This window comes from Esox lucius, chromosome 14 (assembly GCF_011004845.1).
Source record: "Esox lucius isolate fEsoLuc1 chromosome 14, fEsoLuc1.pri, whole genome shotgun sequence".
Taxonomy (NCBI): Eukaryota; Metazoa; Chordata; class Actinopteri; order Esociformes; family Esocidae; genus Esox; species Esox lucius.
Genome location: NC_047582.1, coordinates 23001016 through 23019704, shown reverse-complemented (window position 1 = coordinate 23019704; position 18689 = coordinate 23001016). Strand labels below are relative to the sequence as shown.

Genomic DNA, 18689 nt, shown 5'->3' with positions numbered 1-18689 from the left:
TGCTCAAAAACAGAAAAGATATTCACTTTCAGGAAGCATGACGTGCGTTCTGTGTACTTTGCTCTAGACACCCACAGGGAAAGCAGCATCACACCAATTTGAAGGGAAATCTGGGAAATCTGTCTTAATTCCACACAGTGCTCTCATAATGTTTCACGTCAATACTATGTGTGGTGTGGCAATTGCTGCCTAACTACTCATTTTACAGCAACCTAGGTCAGGTTACCAGTTACCATTAAATCAACATGCCTTGGGGAGGCCTCATGAAGGCATGTAGCCCAGGGGCCCCTGACCAGATAAAACCAGCCTTGTGTGCCTGACCTATACACATTAATATGTTAGATATTTAGCAGACGCTCTTATCCAAAGCGACCTAACGTTAGACCGTTATGATATCATCAGACAGTTTCTCTCTTGCCGTACTTTTTAAGCACTGCCAAAGAAGCTCTCTCTCTCCTTGCCAGTCGGTGCTCCTCCATTAGGCCTACAACAGTCACCTACTGGGTTATGGTTTATGCTAATCATATGACTGCAGATAGCTGAGTAAGTATAGCTACAAAAAGCATGGCCACTCTACATGGCCACGCTACATGATCAAGCAATTTTACAGAGTAGAGATGTGGTATCTGCAATACCTGGGATCAGCTAACATCTAAAACCCCACATCCTGGCCTACTATTAGTGCTTTGTCCATAAATTATTCAGAATTAAACATATTTACTATTTTCTTCTGCATTCAGCTTTTTTAGTAATTAGACACTGAAAAGTGACATACTAATTAGTAGAATTCTAACTCGGCATGCTAGAGGTGGTGTCTGGCTGGTGTGGGTCAAGTGGCAGGGCCTGGTCAGGACAAGGTGGAGGTAGTGGGTGGAGAAGCCGAACAATATGCAACATAAATCCTCTGGATACTAAATTGACTTGTCTAAGGCCTTCGATACTGATCACGCTGTCTTGTTGAAGAAATTGTCATCAATAGGCTTTAGCCCTGCAGCATGTTCTAGGTTTCATGACTATTTGAGCAACAGAACATAAACTATTGTGTTGGATGGAGTTAGGTCGGATCATCTTGAAGTACACAGAGGTGTTCTTCAGGGATCTATCTTAGGACCTGTTCTTTTTACTATATGCATAAATGGTATTGGTCCATCTGTACATAGTTGTGCTTTTCATCTCTGTGCAGATGATACTATTCTCTGTGCTTGCGCTCCAACAATCAATGTAGCTATGTTCTGTTTTCAGTTTGATTTTAAAGCTGTGCAGGATGCATTGATTTAAAGCTTGTATTTAATTCAGGCAAAACCAAATATCCCATCAAAAAAATCCCATCAAAAGATCTCACCTAGCTTATATCTTCACTCTTTAATGGTTCTATAACTGAACAGGTCCCATCATACAAATATCTTGGAATTTGGATTGACAGTGACCTTTCATTTAATAAGCATACAAATGAGCTTGTTAAGAAGCTTAAGTGTAAAGAATGTTTCTTCTATAGAAATAGATCTTGCTTTTCTCTGGCGAACAGGAAACAAATTTCATACCTGTGCTTGACTATGATGATACAATATACATGAGATGGCCAATGTCAGTTTATATGTAAATTGTATGTATTTTTTATTACATGTTTGTTTTATATTACACTTGTGAATGAAACCTAGGTCTAAATGTGTCTCCTTGGTTAAATAAAGGTTCAATATTTTCTTTTTAAAAAGAACCACCACACGGCATAAACATATCTGTCTACAATTGTCTTGGGACCACAAGACCAGAGTAAAAGAGGAATGGAATACTTTTATATTGGTATGTTTAAGTACTATGTGTGTGTGTGTGTGTGCGTGCGTGCGTGCGCGTGCGTGCATGTGAATCCCTAGCACATGGCACTCATCCCTGATGGATCTACAGAAATTACAAAGATGTAACTAAGATGTAAAATAATATAAGTATGCTTTGTAGAAAGGTGTATCAGCAAGCCTTGTGTATTTATTCGTTTTTTTATTACATTGGGTGCTATTTGTGTTCATTTTCATAATACTTGATACACAACAGATGAAAAAGCCTTTGTTTCAAAACTTTAAGTAAACATTTTACATTGACTGAGAACAATACACAAGATCAAATATCAGTCTTTAAAAATAATTACCTATGTACAAGACAGTACTGTAAAATACAGTGCATAATTACGATCCATAGTTGCTAAAGTATTTCACATGGTTGTAGCCATAACTGCTAACCATCTAACAAAAAGTGTGAACACTACCAATGTCTTTCAAAATGGAGCAAGATAGACAGCGGCAGAGAAGGAAATCCAAAACTCTAAACGGAGCTACTGTGAACCATAACAAGTACAGGCTTCTACCTAGCCAAAATGTTGCACTGTGGGAGGACATAAAGCCATTCGTGGGTCATACAATGCTGGGGTTGCACACCTCATTTTGCATAGTAATGTTAGGTTCCACCATTCAGGCATTGTTGAGTAATGGATTTGGGCCAATCCTCGATTCTTGACCCCTTACCTTTCATCAGCCCTGGTGCGGACTTCGTTTCATCATGGAGGTGGATGGTCTATGACAGCCATTCCCATGAGCATGTCACCGTCCTTCAGTGGAGTGTCTGCTAAACATTTATTTCATGATATTTACTTTATTTATTACAGTATGAATAACATTTGAAAAGACAAATGCCACGCAAGACTGAATGTGTTCCGTGCGACCAGTTTAGAGTTTAGAAAGTACCCCACATTCTTTTGATAAAACCATCAAAGTGCCTAAAAAAACTGCAATACACAGATTTCCTCAGTAAGCGGTTACAAAATAGAAAACACACAAATACATGCAGGCCTTTTGTAGAGAGAGAGAGAGAGAGAAAATGAAATCGATGGATGCCAAAGACATACAGTGCAGCAGTGCAGCCTGCTGGTTGCACCACCACTGTCACTAACACACTGTTTGGCACTCTTGTCTAGAATATAGAAAATAAGAAAAATATTAATAGTCACTGCGATCACTGTGGACCATGGTATATTATTAAAAAAAATATTAAGAGCTTTTCCACATTATATGCAGATATACTGTACACTACCATTCAAAAGTTTGGGGTCTCAATGTCAACAGTGAAGAGGCGACCCTGGGATGCTGGCCTTCTAGACAGAGATGCATAGAAAAAGCCATATCTCAGACTGGCCAATAAAAACCTACAGAAGAGCCGTGCTCTGGGACATGGCCAGTCCTCTTTCAGCACAGAGGGGTGAATATTATTAGAGTAAATCATTTTTTATGGCCACATCCATTGATCATCAATATATTCAAATGATGAGATGACCAGTCAGTTCAAAACAGGCATGATCTAGACTCCAGCACAATCTATTGCAGCATAAATACTGGGTGACAAAAAGTGTGCGGGGGGGGGGGTGCTGTAGCCCAGTCCAACAATAACCCCACACAGGGCCAACCAGGCATGAAATAGCTACACACACAAGGCAGAGTATAGCCCACAGAGGCCTCTACCATCGCACCAGATCCAGTGGGTGCAAAGCCGGGCAGGAGGATTTTTTGGCCGACTCAACCCACTCATGTCGGGGATGGCGAAAGGTCTGACATGACACTCTCTTAGGAAAAACATGCAGAGCATGATCACTGAAGCCCTGTAACAGTGTTGGAGAAGGGAAGAGAAAGAGAGCGTTGCCTGCCAGGCAGAGACAGCAAGGGTGGTTAGTTAATCCAGAGCTGTGGCATTCAGCTTCACAGCCAGACTACAGTCAATCACAATCAGTATTGAGAAAGAGATGTATATTTCTGCAATATCTGATGCTCCTCAAGGTTTGAATTAAAATGTTTTGTTAGAAAATGCTTTTATTTTATACAAAATATAAAATAACCTAATCCGTTTACAAAGAACTTAAATCTTGTGTTTTCGGTAAACTGTGTGATTGCAGTAAATAAAACTCCCTCAGCCAAACTCTCACCAATTCTGATACTAGCAGTCAGTGTTTAAAGACCAACACTGGTCTATCCTGGAATACCCAAATAAATCAGTAACAAAAAATCTAAGTACCAAGTACAGGAACTATTGCAGTTCCAATTAGTTACTGCTTAAACTTAAACTTTTCTACCTTAATCACAAATCGGTATCACTGAAATAAGACTACACAGCAAATAGTCATTTTTGGCAAGCTATTGTTTGTGTGATTTAAATCCCACAAACAATAGTTTGTATTTGCAAGGTTGAAAACATTCATTCACAAAATTAGATTTGATGAGCAAAACATTTCCATCCTCTCTTAGATTAATGCATTTCAAAACTATGTTATCCTAATAGAAGTGAAGGAACATTTAGGGCAATGCCTTCAGGGCGTTGTTGTTAGGATAGCATTAGAATGATTTTGAATGGGAAAACTGTTTGGTGTATACCCACAAGGATAGGTAAATGCTCATCCTGTATTGCCTGGGTGCATGCTGTGTGCTCATGGAAAGGCAACGCAAGAGGTCCGTGTCAGAGGAGATGTTTTCACTCATGCGTATAATAAGCATCATTCAGTGGGAGTGGGGAAGTGCTGAGCAGACCAGGTTGGGTTAGGCTGTCTGTGCAAGGTCACAGCGCTCCCTGTCAATGACAAGCCAAAAATCACTTCTTTACGGTCTACTGTAGCTGAACAGGATGGATAGGGACACACTTTTCTACTCTGTAGCACACTCACTATAACTCAGTCACTGAAACACCCTCATGCTCTTATAGACACGCACGTACACATATTCTCACTCATCTCCCAGGCAGCAGTGTTCTGCACTATGCCTGGGAATTCAGGGGAATTCATTTTTAAATCCTGTCATTAATTACATTATACATATTCTTATCACTGGAACGCAAACTTTCCTCTATTATTACAGACTCCATTTTGTAGTGACAATTGATTTTTCTTTTTCTCAGCCATCCCATTGAAAGAAATATTGATTCTATTTAGTCACTGCAGATACTTTCCCTCTGCCTTGTTACTGGAACTTTCTGGCTCACACTGGTGAGATCAGGTCTCAACTGATTATTCTTCTATAGATTAGATTAAAATGTATTGTCATTGAGCAGTACGAGTACAGTACAATGAAATGGAGTTAGCATCTAACCAGAAGTGCAATTAGAAGATGGCAGGACATTTACATTAGGTATAGTGTATGTTACAAGTGGGTAATGAAAAGTGTAAGGAGGCAAATGCAAGTACAAATGGAAATTCTGAATGTGCAAAAATAAATGCAAGGACAATGGCAATTATAAATGTGCACTGCAGGTAAATTTAAAATGCAGGTGGCATGTGCAACTGAAATGCAGGTATAGCAGCAATGAGGTTCTAGAGGTAGTAGAGTCCAGTAGTACAAGGAAGTAGTGTAACAAGGTCCCTGAGAGACAGTACTAAGCAGTGGGCGTGTGGGTATGTTTAGTGATGGGTCACATGGTTCAGCAGAGTTACAGTAGATGGAAAAACTGTTCCTGAGCCTGCTGGTGTGGGAAGAAAGAGACCTGTACCAACTGCCTGATGGGAGGAGGACAAACAGTTTGTAGCATGGATGTAAAGCGTCTCTGATGATGCGCCCTACGCATACACCGCTTTCACTGTAGGTCTACAATGGCTGGGATCCGGTGTTACAAACCCTGTGGCTCTAGCAGTCCAGGGTAGATTTTCCCATGGAAACAGGGACAAACAAACCACACAGGTAAAACAGAAACTAAACAGCAAACAATTGACTAGACAACACCAAACAAAACACCACAGCAATACATACTCACATGAAACAGGACAAAGAGATACATATGTGCTAAACTAAGTGATGTATGAATGAACACCGCATCTGTCTATCAAGAGTGTCTATATCCATGTGGGGTAAAGCAAAATAGTCAGTCTGGGAAAACCAACTGACTGGGTTTTTAAACCAGGGATGTGCGATTTGATTGGGTAATTGAAAAAGGAACAGGTGGTGCAATTAGGAGGGGTGGCCACTGATTGGTCAGGTGATGCACTTGTGACTGCCAGGTAGGAAACACCAACGAGCAACAATGAGGAACACCTGGGGAAAAAGAACGCACATACCTGCATGCGTTACACTCCCACCCTTAAAAGAGCAAACCTACTATGGTATACAGAAAGTATACAGAATACTATTCAACGTGCAAATGCATCCACACAGGATAGAAAATAAATCATACATCTCTAAACACGAGACAACACATCTGCCAGTACATTATGAGACCCCTTTTTGTGGCGGATCTCCAAATTATAATTTTGCACAATAAGTGCCCAACGCATAAGATGTTGGTTCTGGTTGTACATACGGTGGAGAAAAACATAGGGGTTATGGTCCGTATACACTATCACTGGCAGTGCACTGGAACCAACATAGACTTGGATGTACTGCAGAGCTAACAACAAAGCAAGAGCTTCTTGTTCAATGGTTGAATAGTTAATCTGACACTTGTTACATTTTCGAGAAAAATAACAGACCAGATGGTCCACTCCACTTTGGTCTGCCTGCAACAGAACAGCACCAGCACCTCTGGCACTAGCATCCACCTCAAGTTTAAATGTTGCTCGAAATCCAGAGCAGCAAAAACAGGGGTACTACACAGGAGTGCTTTGGCAGTGTTGAAAGCAGCTTGACAATCTGTAGACCAGGGCTGGCCAACCCTGTTCCTGGAGAGCCACAGTCCAGTAGGTTCTCTTGAGCCTCATTTGTGACTAACCTGAGTCTGCTTTTTATCCAACTACTAATTAGAATCAGGTGTGCTGAATAAGAGTTGGAGAGAAAACTTACAGGACTGTGGCTCTCCAGGAACAGGTTTGGCCAGCCCTGCTGTAGACCATACAAATGTTCTCATCGGACTGAGCAAATCGGTCAGCAGAGCGACAACTGCAGAGAAGTTCTGACAGAAACTACGTCAGTAGCCAACCATTCCTAAAAAACGGCGTCGCTCTCATCTGGTAGTAGGTGCAGGGAAGGTAGTAATAGCTGAGACCTTGGCATCAACAGGGCACACCTGACCCTGGCCAACCTGTTTTCCAAGATACGTAACAGTGGCTTTCCCAAACTCACACTTTGCCAAGCTCAGGATAAGAGAAGCGACTGCTAGTCATTCACTCACTATCCTTAGTGTACGGACATGATCTGTCCACTCTGTTGAACAGACCATCAGGTCATCAGTGTAGGCATTACAGTTGGGAACTCCAGCTAACACTGTGTTAACCAGCCGCTGGAAGGTGGCTGGTGCATTTCGCATCCCAAAAGCCATGACAGAGTATTGCAGGAAGTTGTCTGGGGTCACAAAGGCTGAGATGTTGGATGCCCGTGGGGTTAACGGAACCTGCTAGTAACCTTTTAGGAGATCTAGCTTGGTTACATGAGTAGCAGCACCAGCAGTGACAGTACAGTCGTCCAGTCTAGGCAATGGGTTACGAGACAGGCACTGTGACAACATTGACCTTTCAATAATCCGTACATGACCTGGATGTGCCATCAGTTTTGGGAACCAGAATGCATGGAGAACTCCATTGTGACGACTGCGCCCTCTGCTGCCTCTCCTCCCCCTGCAGCAGGCAGGCTCCAGCGGTCGATGTCACCGGTCTTCTAACACCACCGCCCATCTCATTCATTCATTTCACCTGTTGTCTTGTTTAGCGCACCTGGTCTTCATTCTAATCATTCCCCCCAGTATATATGTTCCCTCTGCTTCCCCTGTCTTTGTGTGTTATTGTCTCGCCTGCTAAGAGCATTGTTAGGCTACGCCATTTTTCTAACTACTAAATAACAGTTAACAAGTACGACTTCGTCTTTCTGCTCCTCATTTCCACTTGAGCCTGACATCCATGCACTTGAACTTGGCGTAGCTAGGTCATTCTCCAGCAAGTAATTTACTTCGTCCTTCATTATCTTCCATTTGGAAGCGTTGACTCAATATGCATGTTGCTTGATAGGGGCAGCATTTCCAACGTTAATGTCATGCTCTAACACATTTGTGCATGTAGGAACACCACTAAAAAGACAAGGAAAGCTGTGTAACAGCCTTACAATGTCATCTGCCTGTCCGTCAGTTAAATGACCCAGACTAGAGAGAAGAGACAGCAACTTTTGTGAGTTGGGAATCTAGCGCTCTGCTGCTGATTATTGCGAAACTCCAAACCATTGTCGCCAGCTTCATTAACATGCACGCCTACAATACCAGCAGTATCAATTGAGACGGCAGTGCCTGCCGGCTTCTCTGGACTGTCTATTTGGGTGATGGGTCTGGTGTGGTACATCTTTAACATGTTAATGTGAGGCACACAGTTTTTATCACGTAATCAGTTTCACTTAGTTTCTTTTCAATCACATAAGGACCAGAGAAACGTACTGCCAATGATGCTCCTGGTACAGGCAGCAACACAAGAACTTGGTCACCCGGCCGTAGAGGACGAGAAACAGCATGTTTATCATAATAACGTTTCATACATCTCTGCGGGGAAGACAAGGCTTCCTTTGCCAGCACACAGGCGCTCACGAAAGCGACTCACATAGTCTAAAACTTTGTCCTTTGCACGCACTCCTTCTGATAATAACTGATCCTAAAGGACTTTCATAGGTCCTCTTACTGTGTGTCCAAACACTAGTTCAGCTGGGCTGAACCCTAGGGATTCCTGAACCGTCTCACGGACAGCAAACAAAGCTTAGAAAGGAAATTTGAAACTTGATCAGTTTGTACCGCCTTAGGTAACCCAAATGATGAAAATTATTTAATCAAGGCTTTGCTCACCACCGGAGCAGTAATCTTTCACAGAGTAATGGCCTGTTGGTATCGTGTGGCCACATACATAATCGTCAACAGAAACTCGTTACCAGCTTTTGTTTTCGGTAATGGTCCAACACAATCAACTACCACATGTTCTAAGGGTATGCCTATGGCGGGTATGGGACAAAGAGGAGCAGGAGGAATAACCTGGTTTGGTAGGTGTAGCATGTCCGACGGTACTGAGCCACATCCTGTTTTAAAAACCAGGCCAAATCGGGCCAAAAGAAATTTTGCAGCACCCGATCCACCAAATGACGGGACCACTGGGGATCATGAGCAAGGGATAAAACAGTTTGTCGAAAGGCTGTAGGAACCATTATTTGGTAAATAGCATTCCAATCTCCCCCGGCGTCACCATGGGATGTCCATTTGCACATGAGAAGATTGCCATTAATGAAGTATGCCATGTGTTTCTTCTTAAGCTCCTCCAATGGGACAGCACTGTAAAAACATTTAGCAAGGCTTTTGTCACCCTTTTTGTTTGCAACCAGCTGCTCACAAATTACTGGTAACTGTATTACATCGGCAACATGGTCCACATTCTCCATCCCAATCTTGGGCTGTTTTTCAGACCCCACCAGTTTACCAGAGGTAGCACACAAGTTATCCTCTTGGTCAAACTCTCTAGAAAGAATAGTGTTTGACAATTCTATCACGTCACCCATTCGTCGTGACTGAGCATGTGTGATAGCACAAGCGGGGAACACGTGGATAACTCCGTGCCAGCTCCTCCGAAAGAGACTGGTCACTTTTATCCAACATCTTCAATATGGGTATTACCTTTCCACCGGCAATATCGTTGCCCATTACAAACATCAACCCTTTTACTGGAAACATAGAACGTACTCCAACTCTGAACAATCCACTGACTAGCTTAAAGTGTACGTTCACAAAGTGCAATGCACCAATATCTTGAAGGATCCTAACCGGACGTTGAAATCCCTCAATATGAATGGTTCCTAACTGCGATCTGGGACTGGGACCTTCAAGCCACATTTACCACGAGGCACCTGTCGTTTCTATGACCTAACAGTATGAATTAGCCCAACATTTTTTGGCGGCTTGGCATGCAAAGGCATCCCTTGTTTGCGTTTCAGCAGGAAGCACTCATTAACCATATGTCCTGGCTGATGACAATAAAAGCATTGACGTACATCTTTCGGCCGAGTTTGTTGTACTGTTGGTCGACTAGGGCTAGGTGCCGGTGGCTCCGCATCCCTACTCTTTGTACGAGCGTGTACGAGAATACGCTCTTGTGCATCAACACAAATGTCTGCCAATACAGAAGCTTCCGACAGTGAGTGCCCTTTCTGTTCATTTAGGTAAACAACAATGCGTTCGGGATAAGCAATGTTAAAACTCCTCCAACAAGAGTAACTCCGGAAGAGAATAAAAATCTGTCACCTTACTAGCAGTGAACCATTTGTCACACATATTTCCCTTGTCTCTAGCAAACTCCACATAAGTCTGGGTAGATTACTTTAAACAAGACCTAAATCTCTGTCGACATGCCTCAGGAACAAGCTCGTAGGCACGAAGAACAGTTGCTTTGACCATGTCATAATTCAAACTGTCTTGAAGAGGTAGCACTGACAAAACCTCTTGGGCTTTGCCCGTCAATTTACACTGGAGCAGCAAGCACCATACCTCTTCAGGCCATTTCAATGCTACCGCTATATGCTCAAACACACTAAAATAAGAGTCAACCTCTGACTCTCTGAACATTGGTAAAGGCGATCTGTCTGCTAATATCAAAAGTAGTAGAAGATCCCGCTGGTGAGGATGGCTCACCTTGCTGTCTCTGCCTCCAGTTCCATCTTTCGCAACCCTTGGTCAAGTTCCAGCTTACGCATCTCCAGTTCTTGATAAAGTCTACATGTCTCCTGTTCTGTCTCAAGTTTACGCATCTCCTGTTCTAGCCTACGTGTCTCCTGCTCTGCCTCAAATTTACCCATCTCCAACTAGACAGTTTCTCACCTGATCTGTGCTCTTTCTTGTGGTTAGCCAAAAAAGCATCCAAATCAAAAGTAGCCATCGTAAGCCAGCAACACAAGCCAACAAATACCAAACACTACACCAGCCATCCACACAATCACAGCTGCATTGTTCAACACTGAACTAGACACTTAAACCAAGTCGCATGAGTGACATGGGTATCAATGTGGTAAACAACAATGCATATCTCGGACGAGCCCCCACGTTATGTTACGAACCTCGTGGCTCTAGCAGTCCAGGGTGGATGGTACAGAGACCCGTAAGATTAAACTCATGCAAAGTGGTCCAATTTGGACTTTTTGACTTAGGGGTGTACTCACTTTTGTTCCCAGTGGTTTAGACATTAATGGCTGTGTGTTGAGTTATTTTGAGGTGACAGCAAATTGACACTGTTATACAAGCTGTACACTCACTACTTTACATTGTTGCAAAATGTCATTTCTTCAGTGTTGTCACATGAAAATATTTAATCAAATATTTACAAAAATGAGGGGTGTACTCACTTTTGTGAGATACTGTATCTCCATCTGCATTTGGAGCAAATAAAGGCACACACTGGTAATCCGGGCACTTTTCATCTCACGTCTGTACCAGTGCAACTGATTGTCACTTCATTGGGTAGGTGGTACTTATTACTGCTGAGTTGTGTGTTTGTCCCACCTAGCTATCTAAAATAGTTTGCACTGTAGTTCAATCTGGATAAGAGTTTCTGCTAAATAACTAAATTACAAAAAGGCTAAATGATGTTGCTAATGAATAAATTATAAAATTATTAAAGGACTAATTGTTGAATGGAATTTGATCCCCAACATAGGAAGTTAATTTTTCCTCCTTTAATCAGCTGAGGGAAAGCTATCACCTCCCTAGAAATAAGTTATTCAAATATCTGCAGATATCTACATTTGATATGCAGTTTTAGGACCTATGGAGTTAATGGAGTTATTAAAAAAAAGAAGTAATTAATGTGTTCCAGAGGCTGAGCTAGGTCTAAAGATTGTATTTATACAGTACATTTGTAGGTCCAACCATTAGTTCCTATTGTTTGTCTTTGTGATAAGAAAAGACTGTGAGAGAAAATAGCTACCAACAACAACACATTTGTATTGAACTCCGGTTGCAAATGTCACAGCAAAAAACTGCAAAGACATTTGTGTTTTCCTTGAAGAAGTACCTTATTAATTATTTTATTCATTTATCTTATTAATTAAACTTTTATTCTGATAACACATTGCAAACAGCACATTCAGATGCAAGCTTTTTTACATACAAGCCAAACTTTTTTTAAATTGTATAATGCTTGCAAGAAATGGGTTTGGAAGTTTCCTGAATTTCACAACCCTGCACACACACACACACAGACATACACACACACACTCTAGTTGAGTTCTTGTTGAAAGAGTAACGTTTCACAACTCTGCACCCCCCCCCCCACCCACACACACACACACACACACTCACACACACAGTTATCAGGAGAGTTAAGAATTAGTTGCAGGAACACAAACATTAACTCCGAGCGACATAGTCCTCTTGTTGCCAAACCCTTTTATAACTCTGGATTCGGGACAGTAAGCAAAGGGTGTACACCAGACCACACACAACATTCAGTCACCAGCGGTTTTCTGCAGAATATAAAAGGATGAAGGGAGTGGTAGCCTTGTCACTACTGCTGCCTCTGTACTGCAGCTTCTCCATGGAACAGGTTAATCATGGGAATGCTGGGGGGATTGGAGCCAGCCTGGCTGTCTGTCTGCCGGACACCTGCGCCATTTTCAAGGAACTGGCAGCCATAAAAGAGAGGCTAGGGAGTATGGAGCAGACTCAGGCTGCCCTGAAGGATAGTGTGGGGGCCATGGGACAGAAACTGGGCGCTGTCGAAAACAAGCTACAAGCCAGTGAGAGGGACGTGGAGGAGATGAAGAGAGTGAATACAGGTAACGTAGCACAAAGGTGTGAGAAGAACTAAGCTCTGTGAAGTATTGTTCCTCTTCACCAAAATGTGGAGGTTATATGAACTTTATTTTTCATTGTTGAGTGTTTCACTGCGCTGAGATTTTCTTAATAACCTTTGCTGTTATTTCAGTTCAAGAGAAAGAACTGTATTCCTTAAAGGAGAGCCTAACAGTTGGTAAGATCAAGGTTCAACTCTTTCACGTGGAGGCATCTATCTATTGATATCCATCTCCATTTCTACTTGATTATTCATCTATTTATTCCCTCACTAGCCCAGCCAAAGATAGCCTTCTCTGTAGCACTCACTGACTATGGTAGTGGAAACACTGGACCCTTCACCATCGATACCCCTTTAAAATATAAAAAAATCTTCTCCAACGCCGGCAGCGGCTATAACCCCGCTACAGGTACTGAGTGCGCGCACACACGTGTGACTCAAATTCTTAAATACTTGTTTTGTTTTAAAAGGTAACAGCATTGATCTTCACTTGCAGGCATCTTCACAGCCATGGTCAGAGGGATGTACTGCTTCCGTTATTCAATGTACAGCAACAACTCTGGCCGTCCCAACTCTGTTTTGTCTCTGATGAAGAACAGCGAGATGCTGGTTACTACGTGGAACACTGATGACAGTATGAATGTCCATGAAAGTTCTAGTAACGCAGCCGTGGTACAGCTGGAGGTGGGGGACAATGTTTACATTAAGCTTTGGGCAAACAGGGTCATCTATGACGACACTGGCAACTATAACACATTTACTGGATTCCTACTGTTCACAGTGTAAGAACGCTAGTTTATTTGACTTCAATTTTATAAGGACTAGCAATACCAATAGTGTTAATTTAGCCATGGGCAAATATCACAAGTTTAGAAAGATTGAACCATGCAGTACATAGGAATCGAAACCTAAAAAAAGTGACTCGATTTACTAGACAACAACAAAATGACTATTGCGGTTATTATTGTTTGGTGTTCTTATCAGGTTTTGCTTGTGGTATGATCAAACTACAGTCACACATAACAATTTATTTATTATGTAAACTATTCTTTTTTGCCAAGAGGGGGCACCTTTGCACCCAGTAGGTTGGGAGTCACCAAGCAATGCTTTGGAGACATAGGAACCTTTGATCAACCACTTTTATAAGGATGCAAATGCTTACATTATAACATAGCTGCTTTCTTACTCCTGTATCTTATACTTGTGTTGAGTAAACACATTTAAATACATATACAGATATACACAAATTTTTGGTAAACAGTGCAGTGTTCATGATGATCAAAACTGTGATGTATCATGGGTAAATTGTGACGGACTGATTTTATCTAACATCGGTTTATAATCATAAACTCACCTTCAAAGTTTGCTGGAATACTCCAATTCACATGCCATAGTGTAATGGTGCATTCGTAACCAACTGGGAAGTGGGAATTTACAACATATTAATACTATTTTGCAGGAAGTTTGGGATCCCACCAGTAGAGTTGAACCTGTACACACACATACACACGCTTTCATGAACTAACACATTCAAACCTTACAGCAGCACAGAGGTATGGAGTGTGCACGTGTGTTGAGGCAAGCTGCTTGTTTATTGTCAAGGTGTAAAATAATACTGTTTTCACTAATGTTATTGTACTGCACGCCCATTTCTCAGGAAACTACACTGATGGAATGAATCAATCATTGATTACATCAATCCATGTGTTTGGAGTGTTCAATCAGGTCTAGCTATTTCTAGGCACTATCTAACTAATGTGTGGAAGCAGATTTATTTGGATCTGTAAATAGCTCCTAAGTCCACCAGCTAGTGTGTTACCTAATGTCATGTTATGACAGGGTATTAGTCTGTTAGTCATGGTTCTGTGAAAGATAGGGTGTTGACACCAAGAAAATCCTGTGGGCTGAGCCGCACGCTGCTGCTGTAAGAGAGGCTTGTTTAAAGACACTACGTCTAAACAACATGGCGGCAGCAACCAAGGCCATGGTCCTACCTTCGGACCGCATGTGACACTGTAAACGTGCCAGCGTGTACGAATCATACGTCACTATAGAGAATCTAGTATGAAGTGATATTGCTACACTGACCATACACTTTCTCTGGGGATAGGACACGTCGACTGTTAAATTGTTAAAGGACAAGACAGTAATATAACAATAATGTGAGGTAATAGCATAATAGTTGGGCTAATCTTAGTGAGAGTTTCAGACTTTATTGGTTTGTCTCACATTAATCAGAAGCAATACCATCATCCTTAACCAGACTTTTATTTTTGGTGTATAAATGCATACATTGTACAATAAAAGGAATGTGACAGTTTAGCCAGTTCTATAGAACAATGTGATAGACACACATTAGAGGGCTGGATGACAGAGCGGAATCAGTAGAAAAGAACTGCACAGCCAGAAGAGGACTGGTCACCCCTCTGAGCCTGGTTCCTCTCTAGGTTTCTTCCTAAAATTCAGCCTTCTTATGGAGTTTTTCCTAGCCACTGAAATCCAACACTACTGTTGTTTGCTCCTTGGGGTTTAAGGCCGGGTGTCTCTGTAAAGCACTTTGTGACAACTGTTGTTGTAAAAAAGAGCTTTATAAACACATTTGATTGATTGATGAACTACAGAGGAGAGTAATGGGAATCAATCTACAGTTGCTGTACTGGGAATGGGAATCAAACTGCAGAGGCGAGTAATGGGAATCAATCTACAGTTGCTTTGCCCAGTAATACTCAGAGAAGACTGGGGAACCAAAAGGGATTGATTTTACCAGTCAGCAGGTGATCAAGAAAAAAAGAAACCATTTCTCTTATACTTTCTTACTCTTGCTGTCTCTGGGTGCCATGCTGCATCAATCTATAACCAAGTGACACGAAAGAGATGTGAGGAAATAGAAGCATGAGATGGGAAAGAGACTGATAGGACTAGAATGCACATACTGCAGAATGGTATTGTAAATGTGCTGGTGTGCCATTGCTCTTTTACAGCAGTAATGCAGCCCAGCAGACCCTTTGTTGGTAAAGAGATATATATTGAATCTTCATTCTGTCAGGTCTTGGCTGGGGTGCCTCTAGGCATCTCTATGCACGCGGGGGCCACAGCCAGGGCCTGACCGTGGGGATGCCTCTAGGCATCTCTGCACTATTAATTTCCCCCCAATTAGAGGCAGCTGCAACTTGTTGTCTCTGATTGGGGACCCTATTTAAGTTGCTCCTGTTTCACTTTAGTTTTTCAGTCATTGTTTGCTGTGTGGTTTGTCTGTCCTTTTGGTTCAGTTGTATGTCATGAAGAAGAAAATTGAAATGATGATTCCCTTTAACCCTATGTCCTATACTTAAAAAAATAAAATAGATATTGCTCATGCAGGGCCTTTGTGACTGTCAGTGCATCTAGGAACAGTTAAATAACAATGTTAAACTCTTCTCTCTCTGAACAAACATTCCTCATACTAATCAAAACTGGGAAGAGATGAGGAAAGATCCATCTGAGGTCCATAGAGTACTTCATGTGTCCACAGAATTAGATCTGATTGGACAGAATTTTGGTTTGTTCAGAATGGGGAACAGTAACATATCAAGCATGGCTTTTTAGGTTACAATGGCAATCTAACCATCCCTGGCACCGGCCCCCCTACACATACACACCAATTTGTCCCTCTATGCTTACCTTGCTCTCTATGACATTTCTGTTCTTGTCTCTGCCTGACGAACCAGTCTCTCTGTTTGTCTGGTCGCTATAGAAACAACCTGGTCATTGCCAACTGCTCCCAGGGACAAATAAAGAGTGTGCGTGTGTGTGTGATGAGGATGAATGAAGCCGACAGACAGAGCCTTGCGGTCTTCAACAAACAGATAGGGAGAGAAGTAAACACAAGGTCTGGAAGGTGCAGGTTCAGAACAGAAGGAGCATGTAGCAGAATATGAGCTGTTACAGTTGTAAAATCTAATAAAACACATAAGGGAATGGGGTTAGGAATATAAATGATGCACATTTCCAATTAGAATGTATTTTTATAAACAGTAGATACTGTAAAATTATTTTGCCGTGGTTAAGAGCACAAGAAGAGATGTTGCCTTGTTGAATTTAGGATTTACTCTCCCAAAGTTCTTGACTACCAGGATATCAGTCACATCTAAAAATGATCCCAACATTACCAATTACGTGGCATTGGTAATTTCAAATTAGGTGAAGAGGCCACTCACTGGTTATAGCTGGGCTAAGGTTAAGGATAGGGTTAGTTTAGGGTTTAAGGGATTTCTTTTTTACTGGTACTAAATTGCCAGTCCTCACTTTGATATTATGAGCGTGTGTGCGTGCATGTGTGTGTGTGTAAAACCACTATCAGGTGCTCAACCCAGAGATAAAATAGTAAGACACATAAAGACATGCACACACACACACATTCTCATACTCTTCTGAAAGGAATTTTGTATTTGAAGAGCACCCCAGAAACATATTGTAGAGCTACAGTAAATAGATGACTGTTCTTACAGTGGTCCCCACTGGTGAGATTGGATCTTGAACAATCAGATTCCAGATATATCCCTGAAGACCTCTAGATGGTGGTCTGTTGATTTCCCTATGGTGCTCTGGAGCTATGTCTGGAGAAGGGAGCGGGACAGCGTTGTTCCCTGGTTGTTGGGACATCACTTGGTACAGTAGCTGTGGTCGATTGTGACAGAGCCCAATTAAGCCTAATTTCTCTTTTCTCTCGTTCACTTGGGAAGTCCCAGCTGTTAGAATATGTTCACAGGGGTAGAGTGATTGTGATTGGATTCACACAAATGGTGGTTGACTGTAGGTTATTATATCAGAGGCAATCAATGTAAGACATACTACTGTAGAAACATGCATAAAAACAAAAAAAGACTTCAAAGCATCATCATGCTGTGTCTGTATGTGTTTCTGATAAGCCTAATGGAGGTCTTGTGGTTTCCTCTCATGAGTCTCATGACCGCACTGAGTTCCAAGTCAGAGCCATGGAACCCATGACACAGCCACATGGTACCCTGCTAGTAGAGGAGAGGTTGTCCTGAGGCTCAGATGTATAATCAGTTCACACTTGCTAAATTACTTTTAAAGTTTAAAAGTTATTAAACAAAACTGATCATTTAAGCTTAGTTGTGACACATCAACTCTAGTCTGTTATTTATTTGTAGTAGGACATGTTTTTTGTAGTATTTTATTTAAAAAATGTTACCCCTAACTCTACAATAGAATGTGTAATGTAGAGACATTGTCAACTAAAGAGAGGTGTTCAGGTGACAACTTGACATGGTGCTCTTTTTTGTGAATCACAGTGGCACTGAACCCTTCACACAGAAAAGTATAATAATATATATTTATGAATCATTAATTAATTTGAACTTAAACTAAAAAATTTACATAACTGCCCTACTGCCTTATACTGATGGTTTGAAGTGGAATCAGTGAAACACTACTTATTTTAGCCATTTTGGTAATAATAGTGTAGTGTTGTAGGCTAACCCATGGAGTAAGACTAGGGGACACGAGGGACTAATTATTCCCTCATTCTGCCCCTTAGAATGTGCATCAATTCACGCTCATGTCGTTACTCAAGAGGCTATGAATGAAGAGCCTGTAAGTACCCTTGATTTACAATTTTACCAAACGTGTATGTTACAAATTAAATGTAAGGTAGGTAATCACAGTACTGGGGTCAGTTGAGTTATGTTAAGAAAAAAAATCACAAAAATAACTATCTTCAACTTTTTCCACGCTCTTATCACCTTCCATGCTTTGCTTCGCTCGATGTGCTCTTCACTGCCCCTCCAAATTTGCAACCTAACATTGCCAATGCATTGAAACTAGTCGGAATGAAAAAACGTAATTGGTCGGAGATTTCCGAGTTGGCAGTTTAGAGGTTCCGATATAGCTTGAACGCAGCATTACCGTGTGTGCACTGGTGTACACAGTTACTATGCAC

General features: G+C 41.6%; 1 protein-coding gene across 1 annotated transcript; it reads left to right on the top strand.

Moving 5' to 3' along the window:
* Nucleotides 1-12274: 12274 nt before the first annotated feature.
* On the top strand, nucleotides 12275-14447 carry LOC105015126 (complement C1q-like protein 2). The gene is made up of 4 exons (XM_010878004.4): nucleotides 12275-12731; nucleotides 12881-12925; nucleotides 13023-13157; nucleotides 13245-14447. The coding sequence occupies exons 1-4, from the start codon at nucleotides 12437-12439 to the stop codon at nucleotides 13532-13534; spliced, it is 765 nt and encodes a 254-aa protein (XP_010876306.1). The 5' UTR covers nucleotides 12275-12436; the 3' UTR covers nucleotides 13535-14447.
* Nucleotides 14448-18689: the final 4242 nt, after the last annotated feature.